The sequence below is a fragment of the Arvicola amphibius genome, chromosome 12 (assembly GCF_903992535.2).
Source record: "Arvicola amphibius chromosome 12, mArvAmp1.2, whole genome shotgun sequence".
In the NCBI taxonomy this organism is placed as follows: domain Eukaryota; kingdom Metazoa; phylum Chordata; class Mammalia; order Rodentia; family Cricetidae; genus Arvicola; species Arvicola amphibius.
In genome coordinates this window covers 48,057,301-48,078,101 of record NC_052058.2, presented here as the reverse complement: position 1 = coordinate 48,078,101, position 20,801 = coordinate 48,057,301, and the positions used below count along the sequence as shown (strand labels likewise).

Genomic DNA, 20,801 nt, shown 5'->3' with positions numbered 1-20,801 from the left:
CTGTCTCCACTCATCTCATCTGTGAGGACTCTTTCCTCAGCATCTGGATTGCCTTCCCCAAGCCCCACCTATTGCCGTTTCCTCGGGTATGAGTTATTCAGGGAAGGCACAGACAATTTGCCACAGGAGCGCTCTGTCTGACTGAGGGACCCAGTGATCCCAGGTTCCACCCTGCTCTCAGACAAGAAAGAGCTACACACAGTGTTTGCCTCCAATTGAAGTTCACCTCTCTCGAGTAAAAAACAAGATGCACGCCTGACCACAGGCCACCGTGGCTGGGGCGTAGATGGAGGCAGCCCCCGCCAGCTCTTAGGAGAGGAAGAGAGGCACCGCCCTCCTCTTGCTGAAGTCTTTGCAAAAGTCTCCTCTGAAGTCCTCTCTTGGCACACTCCTCTTCCCCTCTTGCGTGTTGACCGAGCATGTCTCCATTGTGTGCTTGCTCGTCTCCGTTCAGATATTGCCTGTCAGATGACTCCTCCCTGCCCACCGCCATCATATCATATCATCCAGGTTTCTTTCTCAAGCATATGTGGAACATCGTTTTTGCTTATCTGCCCATACAATACCTCCTCAGGGGTGAGCCTCAGTAAAGGTAGAAAGATGACATATTACACTTGGCCAACAATAGCTGCCTGATCAATCACAACTAAATGTTTAAGTCACGTAAAGGAACACACATTCAAGAGAAATATTATTGTATAAAAATAGAATTCAAAGGGGAAGCAGGGAACTAAAGACCACTAAGGCTTGTCTCTGATTGAGAAGAGAATCAGTATATGCAAGGGGTTGGGGGGAAGGGGTCAGAAGAGTATGCCGTTCTCACAGATGGGAATAGACATCTTAAGGAGTTGAAAAGAGCACTTGTTGAAGCTGAGATGCATTTTTGGTTGGAGGTCCTGCGAGGGATTCATGCGATCTGCTGATTTGAGGGAGCGTAAATAATTGTGCTCTTCACAGCTTCCCTGGCTGGGGAAAGGTGACACAGATGTGTGATGTGCAAAGGGATCAGTGTGGCTCTCTGAAGCGGCCTCTCCATCTTGACCTCTGGGGGTTGTATCTTAGAAAGTTAACTTCATATGAGCTATTTTTTGTTGTTCAGCCAGAGGAGTCTTCTGTGTTCCTTCAGCTGAGATGCAATTATCTGGTCTTGGCTGCACCGTGTGCTTGGCACATGGTCACAGGAGTGCTCTGTGAATCAGATGCCAAGGTGGGGTTTTAACTAAAAGAGAGATTCCCCAAGGGGGAAGATAACCTGGGAAAAAGAAAAGAGAGGAGTGGTGTGGTTGGTAAGAGTGTCCATTCGCAGGGCAGAGAGCAAAGCCTGAAGCAGCCAGAGGCTCCAGAAGTTCTTGGTCAGGACATCAGAGAACCCCAGAGCCAAGACTGCCCCTGCAGGGAGCCCTGCATAGGATGGTTAGGGACCTGTGACTCCCTGCTGCGTGTGTTCATTTACTGGATCAGCATGATGGGAGTACTTCATGAAGACACGGAGAAAATCTAGAAGGCGTGACCTCACCTCAGCTTGTCTCAGGGAGGAGTGTTCCAGGGCCACTCTCACGGACAGTGTGAAGCGCCTTAGCTTCCTTCCAAAGGCAGGCACTTGATCCCCTCTCAGTGGCCTTTCTATTTGCTTATCCTCTCTCCTAAAATGTTCAGTTCTTCCTGCAGTGATTGACACCACCGGAGTAGGTGTTCAGCAGGTGGGCGCTCGTGGGAGGGGCTCCTAGGTAAGCAGGAGGTGGCCTGAGAAGTAGCCAGTTTCACTCAGACTTGGGAATGTGGAGGTGTCAAGTCTAAGGCCTAAGGGAATGCTGAGCAAGAGATGCTCCAGGCTGGGAATAAACTCCAGATTCAGCACTGTGAGTTTAGGCTGAAATGTGTGATGGCAGGAGACATTGTGTTACCTTGGGGACTCCGAGTCCAGGTACATTTTTCTCCATTGCTGCAGGGATCAACTCTAGAAGCTTATGGGCCACTGGAAGTACTGTTTTTTACGTGTCCCTTCCTGTTGTCACAGTGCAGGGTGCATGGGCAGCCATGTAGGAATGCTGGCATGCAAACTCACTTTACTTAACCGCTCAATGATAAAAAGTGTGCATTTAGTTCCATGCTAAAAGTATGGATTTTTCCTAAACTTGGGGGTATACATATTTTATTGACTCTTTAAATAGCCACCAAAACAGATGTCACCACTTTCTTATATATATTTTACACACACTATCAAAATTTATGGATGCACTGTTTGGTCTCTCTCTTACTATCAAAATATTCCACTTTTCTATTCCTTTCTTTTTCTCCTCCTCTTCTTGTTCTTCTTCATCTTCCTCCTCATCTTCCATTTATTTTTTTTGGACAGGGTCTCACTATGTATCTTTGGCTGACCTGGAACTCAATATGTAGACCAGGCTGATGTAAAGCTGCCTGCCTCTGCCTCTCCAATGCTGGGATAAAGGCATGTGCCATTATTCCATTGAATGGAAGCTTGCTGATGCTAATTTCTTTCTTATTGGGCCTTGTTTGCTTGTCTCTCATTTCCAAGCTCTTCTAATCCTGCCATCACTTTGTTCTTTCTTTCTTAAAGATTTGTTTATTTATTTATTATGTATACAGTGTTCTGCCTGCACACCCAGAAGAGGGCACCAGATCTCATTACAGATGGTTGTGAGCCACCATGTGGGTGCTGGGAATTGAACTCAGGACCTCTGGAAGAGCAGCCAGTGCTCTTAACCTCTGAGGCATCTCTCAAGCTCTTGCTCTTCCTTCTTCATGTGTGATGAGCCGCTTCTGTGCCCCATAAACATGAGGATGGTTAGGAACAGCACTCGCCCCATGCAGCAAAGCTTTGCACTGCCCATTTTCTGAGTAGCTGATGTTTCTGATATTCTCTGTTGCTCTCTCGCTGGATCCTTCCAAGGAAGCTATCTGTGAAAGGACAAATTCTGATCATCGGGAGCAGACTTCTAGGATGCTCCTTCTAGATGAGGCTCTGGCAAGCTTTCCTTGTCAGCGGAAGTTACGGGTGGGACAAGATACAGACATATCTCTCAGGAGAGCTTCAAATGAACTGTCAAGCAAAACACGGTGACAGACTTTCTCGGGATGGGGGACTACAATACTCAGGTGTGCTCACCCCAGAAAGGGAGCCTGTGACAGGCTAGGGTAACAGCTGTGCAATACTCACTTTGATGAACAACTAACTCCTAAAGCAGCTTCATTTTCAGAGGACCAATTCCAGCATGGGTGAAGATTCCTGAAAGCTGAAATCCTCAGCTTGCTGTGTGAACCATGCGGGCAGATCCATGGCCTGAGCACCCAAGCATACCCTTCTTTCTGGGTGTGACTTGTCTGGGTCACCAGCCCAGCCACCGGTACTCCGTTTCATACTGTTAATAGCTGCCCGAGTTTCCATGTTCCCTCCCCCACCCCTGGAAGGAGAGTGCTGTCATTCAGAGGCATGGGCCATATAACACTTGTGCATTTCCTGGCACATCTGCCTTGTGCTTCTTCTTCTTTGCCCCTTGCCCTGGGAGACATCTTCTGCTCAGTCTGTGGACAGAGTCCTGTGATTCCAAACCCCAAACAGAAAGTGGAGTGAGCAAGTCAAATTGTGCAAGGTAACAGCCCCCAGCCAAGGTTCGCCACGGGCTGTAAGAGCAGGTGCTGGCACATTTGGTCTTTTTTCACATCAAACCTGACTCAACTGCCATTTCCCCAATAAATAATGAACTCTAATCCTAGACATGCCCAGACTTGGCGGGCTTCTGAAGCAGTGGGTAGGCTCCATCTCACAAGATTGTGATCTCGTGGCTGGGCATAGTGAATTGGTTGGAAGAGCCCCTTCATATTGCCGTATTGTTCAGATGCTTCGCTCTTTGATCTGGCAGTCTCATGCTTAAGTGTATACACCAAACAAACAGCCACACAAAAGACTTGTAAACAGTTTTGTTCTTAATAGCCACAGATTAGAAATACCGCGTATTCACCAGTGGGAGCATATGTACTAGCCATGGTATATTCCATTGTAGCCCGTTACATAGGGCAGCTAAAAGATGGCGACCTACCATCCTACACAAAGGGACAGGCACTGCATGGCTACATTTATATTAAGCTCAAGAACAAACCATTACTCTAGGGTGATGCAAGTCAGAATGGGAAGGTGAGTTGGAGGGGCAGCTCAGAGGGCTTTCCCTGGATTTAAAAATGCTCTTTGTTAGCTCTTCATATGGGTCTGCCCAACATTTTTAAAATGAGACATGGTGTTGTCACACATGAGTTCATACCTGAGAATCACACCATTGAGTTTACAAAAGCAAATTACCCAAAAGTTACATAATTTCTGAAGTGAGTTTATGCTTTTGTGTTGTTCCGTATTCACACCTGTGTTTGGACACACCTCACAGAGGGTGACTACATAGTTATAATACAGTTTCACCTGTTGATCCATATTTACACTTAGGTTTTTACACACCCCACAGGTGTGATTACATAGTTACAATGCCATTTCACCTGTTGATTTGTATTCACACCTGTGTGTGGACACACCCCACAGAGGGTGACTACATAGTTACAATACCATTTCACCTGTTGATCCATATTCACACCTGTGTTTGGACATACCTCACAGAGGGCGATTACATAGTTACAATACAGTTTCTCCTGTTGATTTCTATATTGGACTCGTTCTGAGTTAAAGAGTAGCTCATGCGTTTGATACACTAATGTCTCAAATATGTGCCCTCTACAAAACTTTAAGCAACAGCAACAAAACAGAACCCCTATCAGCCTGCGTGGATAGTCTGATGTGTAAACTGCCCAGAGTATTGAGTGCTAGCTATGGTGTGAATACACAGGACTTTTCTCCGTGCTGTGTGGTAGTAAGTCAGCGCAGTCTGGAAACCACTGCAAGGAGAGACTCGGAGATATGCCTGGTGGGAGATGAGTATTTGTGGCATTGCTCCTTCCAGTTATCCAAAGGCAGAAAACCCTCCAAGCCCATTCCTTAGCAGGTTAGCCAGAGACATCTTAGCAGAATGATACAGTTAGACATTTTCCACAGTGAAACAATGAAAAGGAGCGGGACCACCCATCAGCATGGCGTGTTTGAGAACCAGGAAGACTTCCATGGTGAGACCGAAGGGAAGGCAACATAATCATTATTTCAAACACCATTGCTTGGGATGAGTGGGAGAGTGGTCGTGTCCTGAGAGTCGAGTGGAGGCCACACACAGGAGTTGTTTTAGGGTGATTGGCATTTGGCTCTGCACATCTTCGTGTTAACATTTGCAGTCAGAGCAGCCAGTGATTTGAATTCAACAGCGGGAGATTCAGAGACCTCACAGCAAGCCGAGAGGGGACTGACAGCCACGTTTCTAAAACCTTTGTGCCATAACGACCTTTGACAGGCTGTTTCTTCTTTATGGTGATTGGTTATAGAACTGTGTCTGCCTCGGGATCTTAGCATTAAGAGGTAACTTTTGATGCCAGTATCTACTCTGCTCCTGGGCTTTAGAAAAAGGAAAAAGCAACAAAGAAGGCAGGTGACTGTCTAAAGAAAAACTGCTCACTTCTGTGTTGTTGCATGGTCATTCGACACTCAGTAAAGGTCAGACTAGCCCAACAGGCACCATGGATTCTACTGAAAACCCTCTGACATTCAACTGCTCAATCCCCATGCCACAGAAACACGTGAAGCGGCCTTTTCTGGGAAGTTGGTCTAGGGTCACTCCTTGAAAAGTGACACAGGTGTAACATCCTGTTTCTTCCAAGCTGTTGCCACTCCTTGTCACTGTGTGTCCCCATCTGCAGGTTTCAGTCTTAACAGAGCCCCACCAAATAGTTTCTATCAAAGGAGCAAGTTAAAAAGTATTCAAAGGACTCTGCTATGTTGCTATGGCTCCATCACTGTTATGACCATGGCTCATACCTTTAAAAAAAAGTCTTAAGATCACTGTCTGGGGCAAATGAATGAATGAAAACATCTGCACAAATTCTAGGAAGGCTTCGTGGAGTAGGGAGGATGATTAGGACACGAATAGACACCTATGTCATCATGCACCCGTATGGTATCACAGAGATGAGCTGGCTTAGTTTGAGATGTCTTGCTTATTTTTTACCCATGAGCTTTAAGCATCTTTGGTGAGTCCATTCCTCCTTCCACCATGGAGTCTCTAAGACACAGTAGTCAAGACACTGAATGAAGTCAAAGGAAAAACATGGTCCTTTCATGTGGAACAATTTTTTGATCATTCAAAAGTTTCCTTTCTGTGTTTGCCATTCCTGGTGCTCCAGAGACTGGCATTTCAATTGCCTGTACAATTGCTTCCTATGTCCAAATATTCAAGTGTGTTTTCTTACTTTCCACATGAAGTTTGACCCTAGGATCCAGCAGACATGGAGACGATTACAGAAGTACGTGTCGGTTCAGGCTGTCCTGGATTTGAATTTTGACTCTCGAGCTTAGAAGCTGTGTGATCCTGTGCAAATGGCTGTGTCTCTCGTTAATATTCCCATATGAGAAAATGAGGATAATATTGAGGCTGAGAAGACATGGGGAATGTTGCCTGCTGCATGCCCGCCCTCCCACAGCACTCTAGATTTGTAAACCAAATCAAGCCTCCTGCTTGCTCGTTCAGAGTTTGATTGAGTCACACAAATCTTGGCCCACTGCTTGTCAATATAAAGTTTTATCGCTCAGCTGTACTCATTTGTTCACGTATTATCTGTGGCTCCTTTTGTAGTACAGACAGTACTTGTCACTAGCAGTGCATTAAGTCTTACAGAACTTTAAATATTTGCTCTCTGGCTCTTCTCAGAAAACGTTTGCCAGCCTCATCTCAGAGGAAGCTGGGGTTTTGTGTGCTTTCTTCATGGCACTACCACATTCAGTATGCATGTGTGATCAAATACTCACCATGTAACAGCCTGAGCTTTCGTTTTGATCTTGCCCCAGTCCTCACGTCCTTCAGATATGTTTCAAGTGAATTAATGAGGGTTCTGTTGGAATGTTTACCTGGAAGCAGTTGTTCCAATGATTTTCCCTCTTTCCAATGTGGGAGTCAGTGCTATGCTATCTGCGGCTCACTGATCATTCTGAACATTTACAGCTCACTGGTGATTTTGAGCATCATAACACGCGACAAAATTTCCCATTTGAAGTTTATGTTTCCAGCACTTAATTACATGGAACTTTCCTGAAGTGTGCTATAAATGTGCAGCAGCCAGCGCCTGGCTAATTGGCTTCTGTCTTTTTATGGATCCAGGAAGGACTGATGCCTATCTGAATGCTTTTGATCTCAGAATCTTCTAGAAACAGACAGGCTTAAGCCATTTCCAGTTTCCTGGATTTCGGTTTATCAAAACCTCCACCATAGATGCGAGCTGTTTCCGTTTCTTTTCTTGGCCAAGTCCAGGAAGTAGGATGCTGTGTGATTGCTATTTTATCACTAAATAGCATTGTTAACAATAGTGTTAAGACATAAAAAGGCCTCAGAAGTTCTCATTCAACCACCCTCCTTTGTCAATGTGTTATCATTTGAACAGGACCATGGGAGTTTAGGGAAACACGCTTAACCTTGTTTCGGTGAAATATAAAGAACAAAGGGTTTAAGAAAAATCTCCAGTGATCTACTGGTCTCCCTTGGGTGACTTTTATACCAGGCTTCTCTGCTGTCTATATGTCACCTTAATAGGAGAAGTCCTGTCACCTCAAGGCCAAGAGCACAGGATTTGACTTTGAATATTATTTCTTCCTTTGACCAGATGTACAAACAAATCAGTTATTTTCTCAGTGCCTCAGTTTTCTCCACTGTTTGGTGAGGTCTTTGGTTTATCTTGGAGATATATTATCTCCCAGCACACAGTGTCCCTGGCACATGCTAAGTGCTGAACATGAGCTGGGTTCCCTCCTGTCCCACGTCCCTTGTTGACTTAACACTTGTGGGTAGGTGCTACTGTCATCTGGAGTGTTCTTCTTGTGTCTCCTCCTGACGCTGGACTTTGCTGAAACATAGAAAACCTAAAGGAAATGAAGTCAGGCATGGTAGTAACGCCTGTGGTCCCAAGACTCAATAAGCAGAATCAGGAGGATCACAAGGGCAAGACCAGTCTGAGCTACAGACAAAAGCAAAGAAGATCTAGAAAAGTAAAGGAAACAGCGAAGACGATGGTGTAGATGCTCTGTGGTGACCAGTACTGTTTTGAGTAGGGTAAAGAGCCAGAAGGGGGAAGAAAGGAAAAAGCAGATCTGTCATAGCTGTTTGACCTTCCCGTGAACTTAGCTCTGCCTTGGTGCTTTCTACAGGTAGGCCTTGTTTCATCCCTGCAGTTGCCCGGGAGATAACAATGCTGTAGCAGACAGGGAGCTGAGGCTTCCGAGAGATTAGCTGACCTGTCCAGTCCTCATTGTGGAACTGAGGAGCCCAGTTATACTGAATACTGAGATACGTTTTCTTTTCTCTCTGTCTTTTGTTCCTCTCTCTCTCTCTCTCTCTCTCTCTCTCTCTCTCTCTCTCTCTCTCTCTCTCTCTCTCTCTCTCTCTCTCTCTCTCTCTCATTAACAGGGTCTCAGTTTGTAGCCCCAACAGGCCTGAGACTCCTAGAGATCTGGCTGTCTCTGCCTCCAGAGTGCTGGGATTAAAGGCGTGTGTCACTATGTCCATTCTGAGATGCCGTCTCCTTCTGCTCTGCCGGGCCACCTTCTGGAATCACCCACTTCTTGTTTATTGCCCGAATCAGTTAACTCTCGTGTACCGTGTTCCTCTTCTTGTGAATTTGTTCTTTGCCTTGTTTAAAGGGAAGCCACGTGAATGTGTTACCCTGTCAGTTAAACTCTCCGGGGCTTTACAGGTAGAGAGACAAGCCCTAAAACTGCTTGGGATGGTCCTGGATTTTGACATTATATAATTCCTGGAACTTAAGTGCCACATCCATTTCTCTGATTGTGAACCTCGTAATTTCTCTTTGTTTTTTCTGAACATCAACTTGAGATGAAAATGCCATGCTTGGTCAGCGTAATCACAGAGCCTAGATGGCTTTGCAGTAGGGTTCTGTGACAGTCATTATCTTCAGCCTCTCTAAGGTTGCCTTTAGCATCCGGGTTCCTCAAATAGGTTCACCAGCCTATAAGCCAGTCCTACTTGGCCTGCACAACCACACCAGGTATTTATGTTACTGTAGATGTTCCTGGATTTTTCTCTAGAGTGTGCCTGTTAGGGAGAAGAAATACGTCATGTTGCCTTGTTGTTGCTTCTTTTGGAATATCCCACTCTTCTCTATGGGTAGCAGTGTGCATCACCATGCTTGGCAAATCCCACTGTTCTGAATGACGTCACTGGTCTCCTCCATATGTTAACTATTGAGTGTATTTTATGAAGAACCTTCTTTGTCCCTATGTAACCAAAGCATTGCAAATATTAAGTTATTAACACACTGAAAAATGCAATCAATCAGGTGATTATCATCTAATGTTTTAATGATCACATTTTTAATCCAATTATGCATGTTTGAATCTTTCAAATTTTCTTTAATTAAAAATTGCCTCTTGGCACTGCTATCAGAAAGAAGAAATTGAACAGAATGAGCCAGATATAATTTAATGTTGAGGGGAGCTGCAAGGATAGCTGGGCTGGGCTGAGCTTAATGGCTGACCGTGACTTTAAGGCCCTCATACAAAATTTCCTAATTGATAAGAAAAATTTAATCATCTTTGAATATACTTCATTTGCATTCAAATAAGGTACTCCTTTTTCCAAACAAACCTCCCCTAACTGATTATTCATATTGTCGCTCAAAATGCTTAAAAATGAAAGACAGAGTTGGGTGAAGTGTAGACTACTTAATACAGTGTGTATTTAATATAAAAGTCATGCATTATTCATTTTCGCAATTTGAATAACTTTGAATTTAGCATTCCTGCTCCTCATTTTTTTCTTTGATGAACAATTAATTATTAAAATATAATATTGTCTGCATACAGCACCCGGGATCCTTGAAAGTGGAACAGGAGGCTTCTCCCTTTTCGGTTCTTTGATGTGCTCGTGCACACACCTGCTTATTCTGGCACAGTGCAGGGCATGCTGGGAGAAGTTTAGTGTCTCGTATGTTTTCATCAACTGGTAAGAGGCTGCAATAAAAATGCCTTGGATTCAAGTTACTAATTAGTCTAGAAGTTGGGGGGAAGTGTGCAGTTCTGAGTGGGCGTGGAGCTACACAGCCCCTGTAAGGTCACAAGACACACAAGTTTCATCGAATAGCCCCTGTGGTCACTCTCAGTGCCCGGTGCTCTCCTAACCTTTTAAGGAATGTTAATTGGTTACTGCCCAGACTCCAGTATCAGGGCTCTCTTATTCCTTGTCTCAGAGATGCATCGGTTAGAGGGAAGCTGAGTTGTGATGCTAGCCTAGGTGGTCTGGCCAGAGCAAGGCTCTCTGCTTCCTAATAGCTGCATTGTTAAAATCTTCTTTATGAAGAGCTAAGGTCTCAGCTGGAAACGTGTTCTTTTTTTTTCTTAGTCATGCCTGGCATCAGAAATAGCACGTTTGTGTTCTGTTGGTTCGGTACCTATGGCTGGACAGTCCTGGAAGTTCTGCCATGTCAGGTGCCTCCATTCCCAAGTTCAAGACTATCCTACAATACATAGCAAAAACAGTGTCTGGAATACCAACCTAAAAGTCAATTCTGTTATGTACTGTCAGAAAACAAATGATGATGGCCCCTGAACTCACATAGCATGTCTTCCCTGACCCTCTTGCAAGTCTGGCTCTGGCTTATCAGGGTGACATTTGTGTCATATTGTGTGGGACTCCTTCCAGAACTTAAAGACAGAGGTAGGCACATTTTGGACAGAAAGCCCACTCCTTTCCGCTGCCAGTTTTGGCACAGCCCTGAGCTTCTACACTGCATCTTTAATTAGGCAAAATGTTATTCCCCCAGCATGAGTTACAGTCTTCTCATTAATGCAGACATATTTTGAAGGGTGTATGCAGCCATTAGTAGAATTTAGAATGTCCTTAATAAGATTGTAGAAGTGACTCTGTTACATAAGTCCTAACATAAGATCTTTGATTTTTATCTCTTGGCCTGCAAAACCTAAAATATTTACTATCTGGTACTTGACGGAGAATGCTTGCTATCCTTGCTTAGAAACACAGCAAAGGCTAGCCTGGGATTCTTCGGTGGTTGCTCTCAAACGAGGCTTCCCTTGAAAAATGAAGGCTGACAGTGGACCAGGCACCAAGTAGCTTCTTAATTGTCATAGCAACCCTGAAGGATATAAAATCTCACAATTGGGGCTGGGGAGATGGCTCAGAGGTTAAGAGCACTGGCTGTTCTTCCAGAGGTCCCGAGTTCAGTTCCCAGAAACCACCATCTGTAATGCAATCTGGTGCCTTTCTCTGGCCTGCAGACATACATGCAGGCAAAACACTGTATAAATAAATAAATAATCTTAAAAAAATAAAAATAAAATAAAATCTCACAATTGATATTTTATGGATTATAGAAATAGCCCAGAGAGGCTAACGCTTTTGCCCAGAGTTGCACAGCTTTAAGATATCATTGCATCCCACGGCTCAGGCTACAGGCTTGGCACAGGCAAATGTGTGCTCTGAAGACACCAGTAGTCAGCTTGAAAAAGCAAAGGCTCTAGGCGAGGTTTGGGTCCCAAAGGCATTGCTTTCCCTAATACTAGGGAAGAATCACCCTCTAGTCTCTGCTCTTCACAGGCTTTTGACCCCGTCTCTGTTATTTCTCTCCCCTATTGTAATGTCACAAACTGGACTGAATCAACAGTTCTGAGAGTGACCCTTGGTCTCTAGCTAAGTTCTGGACACATGGCTTTGTTTTTCACCATTAAGAGTTGCTGGGCTCCAGAGTAGGGTTTTTTTTTTTTTCCCTGAAGAAATGGTAGTCTCTCTCCTAGAGCCCCTACCTATGGCAGTCTCAAGCCTTCTGGGTGGGTGGAATGGTGGTGACCGAATGGAGAATCGGAATCCAGCCCCTGGATGCGTCTACCAGCTTCATCACAGAACTGAGCACACCTTGTAAAGAATCAAGGCCAGGGCTCTCTGCTGAATCTACAGCAGGGCCCACACTTGAAGCTCTCCTGAGACCATGGGAAACTCCTGCCAATCTCGTATTCTCATATTGCATCGCCACCTCCTTGGTGGGACAGGTTGCTGCTGCATCTTTTCCTGCTCAGGCTGGTGTGATGCCAAGGGAGACAGGAAGGTGACGGTTTTGTCACTCATGATGCCAAGCCCTGGACACATCCTCTGGGGACTACCTGTGTGGGCTGTTACATTGACCAGGAAACAGGCAGAGGCCAAAATAGCCCTTCTCCCAGCCAGACCAGTCCCAGCCAAGCGCATTCTGATAATTGTCCCCATGATTTGGCTCTCTGGTAACCAGGTAGAATTAAAGGTTAGACTTGCCAGGGGGCAGAGAGGCAAACCCTCTAGTTTTCTCCTTTTGTTCAGCTATGACCACTTTTTTTTCTCCCATGATTTTGATTGCAAAACCCATGATTTAAAAACTTCTGCATTTATTAGGTAATTTTTTTCTTTTAAAAAAATTCCATCATGAAAATCCATCTTGAACTTCTAGGAGAATGGGCTTCTCTTGCTGATCCTCTGTAAGTGACCGCCGTCCTGTGCCCTCTTACGACACAAGAGTCTATATTTAGCTTCATGCTGCCTTGATTCTCACATCGCTCATGCATCTCAAAGTGCTTGCTTGCAGGATATGGAGATAGTTCAGTCAGGGAAGTGCTTGCTGCACCAGCATGAGTATGGTCCCAGAAGCCATGTTAAAAAAAAAAAAAAAAAAAAAAAAACAAAAACAGTTGGGACAAGGGAGCAAGTTTCTTATCTCAGTGCAAGGGTGACAAAGATGGGCTTCCACCCTGGGGTTCACTGGCTAGCCAGCCTAGCCTGGTTTGTGAGTTCCAGGCCAGGAGGAGACCCTGTCACAAAAACAAGGAGAACACTACCTGGGAAGAGGCTGACTTTCAGCCTCTACATGCAAGCATCCTATGCATCCACAGGAACTGTGCACCGCACACGCGCACACAAAACTGCATCCTTTTTAGGCCTGTATACTGCTAAGAATTATCATGGCCTGTTTCTTAGCTCCCTGCTTTGTCCTTCTAGACTCTGGGAGTTGAGTTCATCATGGGACTGACTTGATGGAGGTTAAGTATCAAATAATTTAAAGTTTGCAAGGCTTAGAACCAGACCTTCTAAGTGTATTAAATGTAGTGAAAGTGTTTACCATATGAACAGGATATTGCCTAATAGAGAGTATAACCCATGATGTCTTGTTTTAAAAACAGGGTCTCTTCTAGAAGATAGTATGGTTTCAGTGATTTCAGTGCATTTGCTTTCTACTGAGGTTCTGGCAGTTTCTACCAGGTGCCTAGACTTCTGAAGTGTGGCAGTCATGCTATGCCTGTCCTGAGTATTCTACATGGGCAGTGTCAAACCATGGAAGGAATGTGGCTACAAGCATATTGGTGCTTCTGAATGTTTGCTTGGAGATTTGAGTCTATCAGCAAAGTCTGGGGAGCTGGGGTGGAAGCTACTTAGGAATGGAAGTGAACCATTAGCAGGATTTTGATAGTCTTAAGACATCTGAAACTTTTATTGAGGGGAGGGCACTTCTGATCTAAATTCAGGTCTTTCCTGAAGATGCAGACAGAAACTTGAACTTTCTCAGATTTGTAAAGAAAGGTATATAAGCCACTAGTAGGGAGGATAAGAAGACTGTTCTGTTCAATCTAGAGAATGATTTATTGTTTACAGTAAGCTAAAGTAAAAAAATAAAAAGCAAGTGATTGATGATACATGATAGCTAGATGATAGCTAGATAGATAAATAAATAGATGATTGATAACTAGTAATAGATAATGGTAACTACATGATAGACAGATGATAGATGATATAAATATATATTATATAATGATAAATAATTGATAGGTAGATTATAGATAGATAATAGCTAGGTAAATAGATGATAGGTAGGTAGATGATAGATGGATGGATGGATGGATGGATGGATGGATGGATGGATGACAAAATATTGTTAAAGCAGGTACATAAAACACCCAACATAAATTGGCTGAGGAAGCTCCTATTGAGGCAGTCAGCTAGAGTCCCAAATAGAGAGAGTCTCTGACTGTACAGTAGCCCCTTGTTTAAAAAATCTGTCCTATATGATATTACACTTTTAGACATTTCGTGGTTTAGAATGGGAAGAACAGTCTGCAGTTCTTCATTCAACAGAAATAAATGTACAGTTCACAAGGGGAAGGACAAACAGCCACAGGAAAATAGCATCAGATCAGATGCTCAAAGCATCTGACAGAAGCCACCTGGATAAGTTGAGGCCTGCAGCAGAGTTCCCCATTGAGCCTTCTCTCCATGGATGAGCATCCCATGGCTAGACTTCCATCTTCTCTCTCTCATAGTTATGGGATAGGTGGTGGTCACCTGTCGGAAATGGTCACAGTGGTTTTACTCTCAGGTTGGTTCTGTCCTCCCTGTCACAGCCTGTCCACAAACAAGGAGCCCTAGAGGACACTGGACCATGTGACCTACGGGGAGAGCAACCCCATGTTCATAACCAGCTTCTTAGTGAGCTTAGGCAGCACTTGGCGCTTTGCTAGCTTGCTTTTCTATGCTAACGGAAAGCAACTTGGGAGAAAAGAGTTTTTTTGGCCTACACTGTTGTATTAATCCATCATTGGGGGAACCCAAGGCCGAAACCATGGAGGCACACTGCTGCTGGTCTGGTCACGCTCTGCTTCATGAGTACTAGTTTTCTTGTGTGGCCCAGTCTTCTCTACTGTACTCTGCCCGTGTGCCTCAGCAGCACTCACGGTCCCCACTGCCTGGAATGTCCCCCACCTTCAGTTTGTACCTAATTCATTTTAGGTCCTTTCATCGAAGCTGTGTAGCCTCAGGCAGACACCAACTTGTTGTATGTTCTACTTTCACAGACGGATGTTGTCACCGTCATTGTCTCAGCCTGAATGTTGTTGTTCTTTGAGTCAAGATTTTCTCCCTCACTCCCCCCCTCTTTCCTTCTTCCCTCCCTCCTTCCTTCTTCCCTTCCCTCCCTCCTTCCCATTTTTTTCTCGCCAGCCTTTCTAGGGCCAACATTTTCAAGGCAGAGACATTCCCTGCCTAGATTTCACCTGGAGCTGAATAGGCCTTGAATAACACTGTTTTCATTCCTTTTTTAAAAAAATTATTTATTTTTGTTTTCTGTTTATGGGTGTGAAAGTGTTGGATCTGCCAGAACTGGAGTCTCAGGCAGTTGTGAGCTGCCACGTCGGTGCTGGGAATTGTTGTACCTGGGTCCTTTGGAATAGCAGCCAGTGGTGGCTCAACCTATAAGTTACCCTGTCACCCTACCCTACTTTTTTTTCTGAGACAGGGTTTCTCTGTGTAGCCCCGGCTGTCCTAAACTCACTCTGTAGCCCAGGCTGGCCTCAAATGCACAAAGATCTGCCGGCTTCTGCCTCCAGAGGGCTGGGATTAAAGGTGGGCACCATCATGCCCAGCTGCTTTTCTCATTCTTCTGAGCGGCAAGGGAGGGAGGGTTTGCTCTGGCTCCTGTAAGAGTGCAGTCTGTTACATTAGGGAAGGAATTACAGGGAGGCCTGCTAGCACCACAGCATCAAGCTCATCAGATTCTTGCCTACATCTTAACTGACTAGAAACGGGTGGAAGGGGTGCCGACCCCAAGCTAGTTTTCTTCCATTTTTTTTCTCCATTTTTATTCAGTCCTGAACTCCAGCCCATGCAGTGGGACACCCACATTTAGGGTAGGTGAGCTGGTGAGCTTACCCCCTGCCGCCATCCGCCATCTCTGGAAACATCCTCAGAGACACACCCAAAGGTGTGCTTCGATAATGCCCTAGGTATTTCTTAATCCAGTCAAGTTGCCCGTGAAAACTAACTGGTGCATGTTCACCGAATTCATCATGATGAGGGTGACCCTTTTGAGAAATGAGTGTCGCATTAGCTAATGTGGTTGATTGGTTTGTTCTTTTGTTTTGTTTTGTTTGTTGTAGTAATTCTTTCATTTTCTTCCAAGTTTTCTCTCCTGGTTGTTGGTCTAAAGTTGCTAGATAGAGAAAATTTCTGTGGTAAATAAAGCAAGATTGGGAAGGGCTTTTCTGTAGGATGTGTGAGTCTTCACTATGCTGGAGAGTTCTGAGTCCTGGGGCAATAGGGAGGAACCGCCCTGCTGTGCCTAGCCTGGCCTTGCCCCCTGGAAAACCCAATCTATAAGAAATGCAGCTTGTTCTGGTGTCTCTACCACCCCAGACTGACTGGCTACCTCATTTTCTAAAGTCCTCCTGCTACCAGGTGGCAGTGCTTATGGGAGGATAGGCTGGGTGGGGGTCTGAATGGGCCTGGGGTTCGAGCTATATGTCTGAGGTGTGATGCAGTCATACTAGATGGGGTGGGTGGGGATCTTAGTGGGCCTGGGGTTCGAGCTGTGTGTTAAGGCTTGATGTGTCATACATACTGTTGTGACCTTCTCACCTCTTTCCCCAAACAGAGAAGGAGACCTTCCTGGATCCTTTTGTCCTCCGAGACCTCCTGCCCGCATCCCTGGGCAGCTACTACCGGTACACAGGCTCCTTGACCACACCTCCATGTAGTGAGATCGTGGAGTGGATTGTCTTCAGTAGGCCTGTTCCCATCTCCTACCACCAGGTGAGCAGCCGGCCTCCATTTGTGCTCTCCGTCTTGACTGTATTTGCCTTGAATATTTACTATTGCTAGATACAACTAGTGTGGGGTTTTGTTTAATTCTCTGCTTTTTAATTGACTTATTCATACAGTTTTAAACCCAAGGATAGCAGAATTTAAAATATGATTTCTCCATTGGGCGGTGGTAGTGTGTGTCTTTAATTTCTGCCCTCCGGAGGTAGAGGCCGGCCGATCTCTGTGAAGTTGAGGCTAGCCTGGTCTATAAAGTGAGTTCCAGGATAGCCAGGGCTGTTACACAGAGAAACCCTGTCTCAAAAAGCAAAATCAAAACCAAATAAAAATATGGTTTCCCAATGCTGTCTTCTATACATGACAGAGGCAGTGCAGTCAATATCCCTCCCCTCTCCCCTGCCTGGCAGCATGGTTTTGCTGTCAGTAGTCAGTCATGGATCCAGGAGAGGTTTTACAGGGCCCCACCTGTCCCTGTTGACTGGATTCTGGAGAAGGGGCAGTCATTGTATTCAGCTGAGTACCCACCAAGGACCCCTAACAGGCTCAATGGGTAGTTCCAAACCCATGGACACACTAATAGTCCTCGTTAAACCCAGTGGCTCAAGAGTGAATAAGTAAGAAGACGTGGATGTGGAAAAGGAACCTTTAGGGAGGAGAGAGAATGATAGGGATGGGGTATTAGAGAGTGGGGGTGGCAGTGGGAGGGACTAGGGGACTCAGAATCCGCATTATACACACTGAAATTGTCAGAGAACAGATTCGGTAAACACGGTATCAACAGTAAGCTCTAAACATGAAAGAATATTCTCAGCTGAAGATTACCTGCCTGAGCATGGCAGACATGGCAGGAGGTATTGTCTAGGGTTTGGTCTTGTGGAAATAATAGCTGTCCACAGTGATAACTTGCATCAGAGGCACATATGTTCTTCCTGTATGTTTCCCCATCCGTGCTCTTAGAAGGCAGATCTTATTTAAACCCTCACTTCATGGTGGGGATAAAGACAGATAAGGGTCAGTGGCTTTCAGGATTCTATGAGGACCCAGCCTACCACAGCTGAGAAAATAGATCCCTGTGCACAAAGAAACAGCACTCGTGCGTGGCTCACTGAGCTCTCCGGCCCTCGCTTCTTTTCACTGTCGGAAGATCTAAGCAGTTCAACATGAAGGAGCAAAGTTGTGTTTTTACTCAGAGGGTTTCATCTGTGGTTGGCTGGACTTGCTGTTCTGGTCCTGGGTGGCAGGATATTGGTGAAGGAAACAACCTACCCCATCATGGCCAGAAAGCTACCAGCAGCAAGGCCAGATGGGGCCATGACACCAAAGGCACGTCACTGGGACCTCGTCCGTGGGGTTAGCCTTTGGAGGAGCTGGCATCCTCTCGATCCTGTCATTCATTTCTCAGTAGTGCCAGCATCTAGGGCATGGTACGTCTGAGCCTTCCTGGAATCCCATGCTATTTCTGAACAGGCTCCTTATATGTCAGTTGGATCAGTGACTCAAAAGCCTTGAGAGATGGGTACTGCTATAACGTGGCACACACAGGGCACTAGAGTATGGAGGCATTGGGTGCCATGGGAACTGCCCTAATGGGGCACACACAGGGTGTTAGAGTGCAGAAGCATTGGATGTGAGGACCCCAAAACTGGGTGTTTCTGACCCATTGCTGCACTGCTTTCTTTTGATTTGGGTCTGAGTTTATCTCTTTGGAAGGTGAGACTCAGGCCAAACAGTTAACCATAGGGAGAAACTTGTGAAAGGAACCTGGACTTGGCAAACTGGCTGAGGAAAGGGAGCCACCAGAGGCATGAGGGCCCTTAGGTCACATCGTGAAAATTGACAGAATGAAATCTGGAAATCATGTATTTCTTGTCAAAAGTTCAGCCTATTGTCCTCAACATAGTTCTGTGGGAAGGCCACTTGTAGCCACACCTAATGATGTGAATTCTGTCCCCAGGGTCTACACGATGAAAAAAAAAGCACCAACTCCCACACATGTGACCCTTCAACATAAATAATAAGTAAATGTAATTTTAAAAACTTAAGACTTCAACTTGTACTGGGAAACTATAGTAGGATGCCTGGTGTGTAGTGCCAGAAACAGTGGGTAGGACATGAGAAAGCAGGATGGAGCCACTAACCAGGGCTATCTGAAATGAAGGGCTCTTGGAAGGCTCTTCCCTACCCAGCTGTAGTAGATGGTCACTTGTTTGTTCCTGGCTGCCCAGACCCCCATAATAATCACACAGAAACTATAGTATTTAAACCACTGCTTGACCAATTACTTAAGCATATTGCTAGCTAGCTCTTACATCTTTGGTTAACCCATTTCTATTATTTTATATCTTACCACAGACTGTTGTTTACTGGCAAGGTTCTGGTGCGTCTGTTCCCGGCCGTGGCTACATGACTTCTCTTTGACTCCACCTTCTTTCTCCCAGCATTCAGTTTAGCTCTCCTGTCCCCACCCCCATCTCTACTCTGTCCTATCACAGTCCAAAGCAGCTTCTTTATCATTAACCGATAAAAGCAACACATATACAGAAGGACCTCCCACACCACCCAGCCACCCTTACAGGTGTGGGCAGCAGTGAGACAAAGGGAGGGGGAAAGTTCTAGAATGATGTGACAATGCCAGTATTTAACTAATAACAGAAGCAATAAAATTTTGATCCCCAGGGGGATAGTCTAGAGTTTTGGGTCTCTACCAAAACTAGGGGGTAAGCTAAAGGGCCAGGTGGCTCTCTGCTTAGGCATGGGTCCGGCTATAACAAAGAGAGTTGACCACTTCAAGAAGTTTAAGCAGATAGTGTATTTTGGAGACACAGTAAGTCAGGGCATTTTGAGGTGAGGCTGTGTAAGCCTTTCTACACAGGACTGACTTCTAACTAGGAAGCGAAGCCTGGGCTTTTCTTGCCTGTCTTGCCTCCAGAGGTCTCATCAATCCAGGAGCTTCCAGCATGGCTTTGCAACTGATCCTGGGCTTTCATAGACCTCTCCTCCAGTTTGTTTGCTCTCGGTTTCCCCCCCACATCGTGGCTGTACTAGTCCCAGTTGACCCTTAAGGTCAAGAGCTGGCAAGAGCTGGCTATAAAGCCAGGTCTTCCATCCAGAAAGGATTCCTGAAGATGTATCTGAGAACCCAGCCAACCAAAATCTGGCCTTAAGTCACATGCCTGTTCTTAAATAAGCCAGCAGAGGTGCTGAGTAGTGCCCCCAAAGCATCCAGTGTTGACCTTTCTCAGGTTACAGGAAGCAGGCACTGTAAGAGATTCAACAGAGCAGTCTTTATCCTCCTGGCAAAGCAGGGTGGCATGGTGCCAGGCTAACCTGAGTTTTTCTGCTGTTAGCATCCATTTTTTCTTTGAGGATGTTTTTCCTTTTAATTCACACCATGACAAAAAAAAAGGAAGGACTAGCAATTTAGTTCCTGCACAGGATCTGCCAGCCGCAAGGAGAAAATGAAATAAGAGACGAGTTTTCTTCCTAATGGTGAAGCCAACATTGTTTTGTTTTTAAAGAAATCAGTCCAAATATTTATTTCTGTAGGGTTGAGTAAAGAGTGTAGTTGATCTTTAAAAGGGTCCTTTTTGTTACTTAAGATAAATGCTTCTGCCTTCAAATATTTAAATGCTTGAGCTATTGAAGTTAAGTAATACAGATTTTCCCACTTTCGGTAGGGTTCCTGGTGATCGGGAGTGAGGAGTGGCAGTTGGCTAACTCAGGAGGTTTTGAAGGCCATCAGCATATACTGGGTTACTTTGGCAAACAAATATCTACTAGGTTCAAACAAAGCACACACTTTGGGGGAGTGGATGTCTACAGAAGTGTTTGTGGATTTGAAGCATTTTGACATTTGGAAACTGGAGCTTTTAGAAAGTGCTTTGTTGATACCCTTTACGCCCTCCAGAGCTTGAGAACAAGGACACGCAAGAAGGATGTAGGCATTTGCTTTGCCTTCCCTGGAAGGGATTGTGTTACAGAGAAACAAAGAAGAGAGAAATGGGACTAGCTTTCTAATTTCTCATTACCAATTGCCTGCAGATAATGCTGCACCTTTTATCAGACCCT

General features: G+C 45.2%; 1 protein-coding gene across 2 annotated transcripts in view; it reads left to right on the top strand.

Annotated features, from left to right (window-relative positions):
* Window positions 1-20,801, top strand: part of Ptprg (protein tyrosine phosphatase receptor type G) — a 660,978-nt gene that overhangs the window by 514,418 nt on the left and 125,759 nt on the right. For both annotated transcript variants that reach the window (XM_038349433.2, XM_038349432.2), the window contains exon 7: window positions 16,567-16,724. In XM_038349433.2, the coding sequence (XP_038205361.1) occupies window positions 16,567-16,724 (158 nt within the window). The remainder of the gene's footprint in view (window positions 1-16,566; window positions 16,725-20,801) is intronic.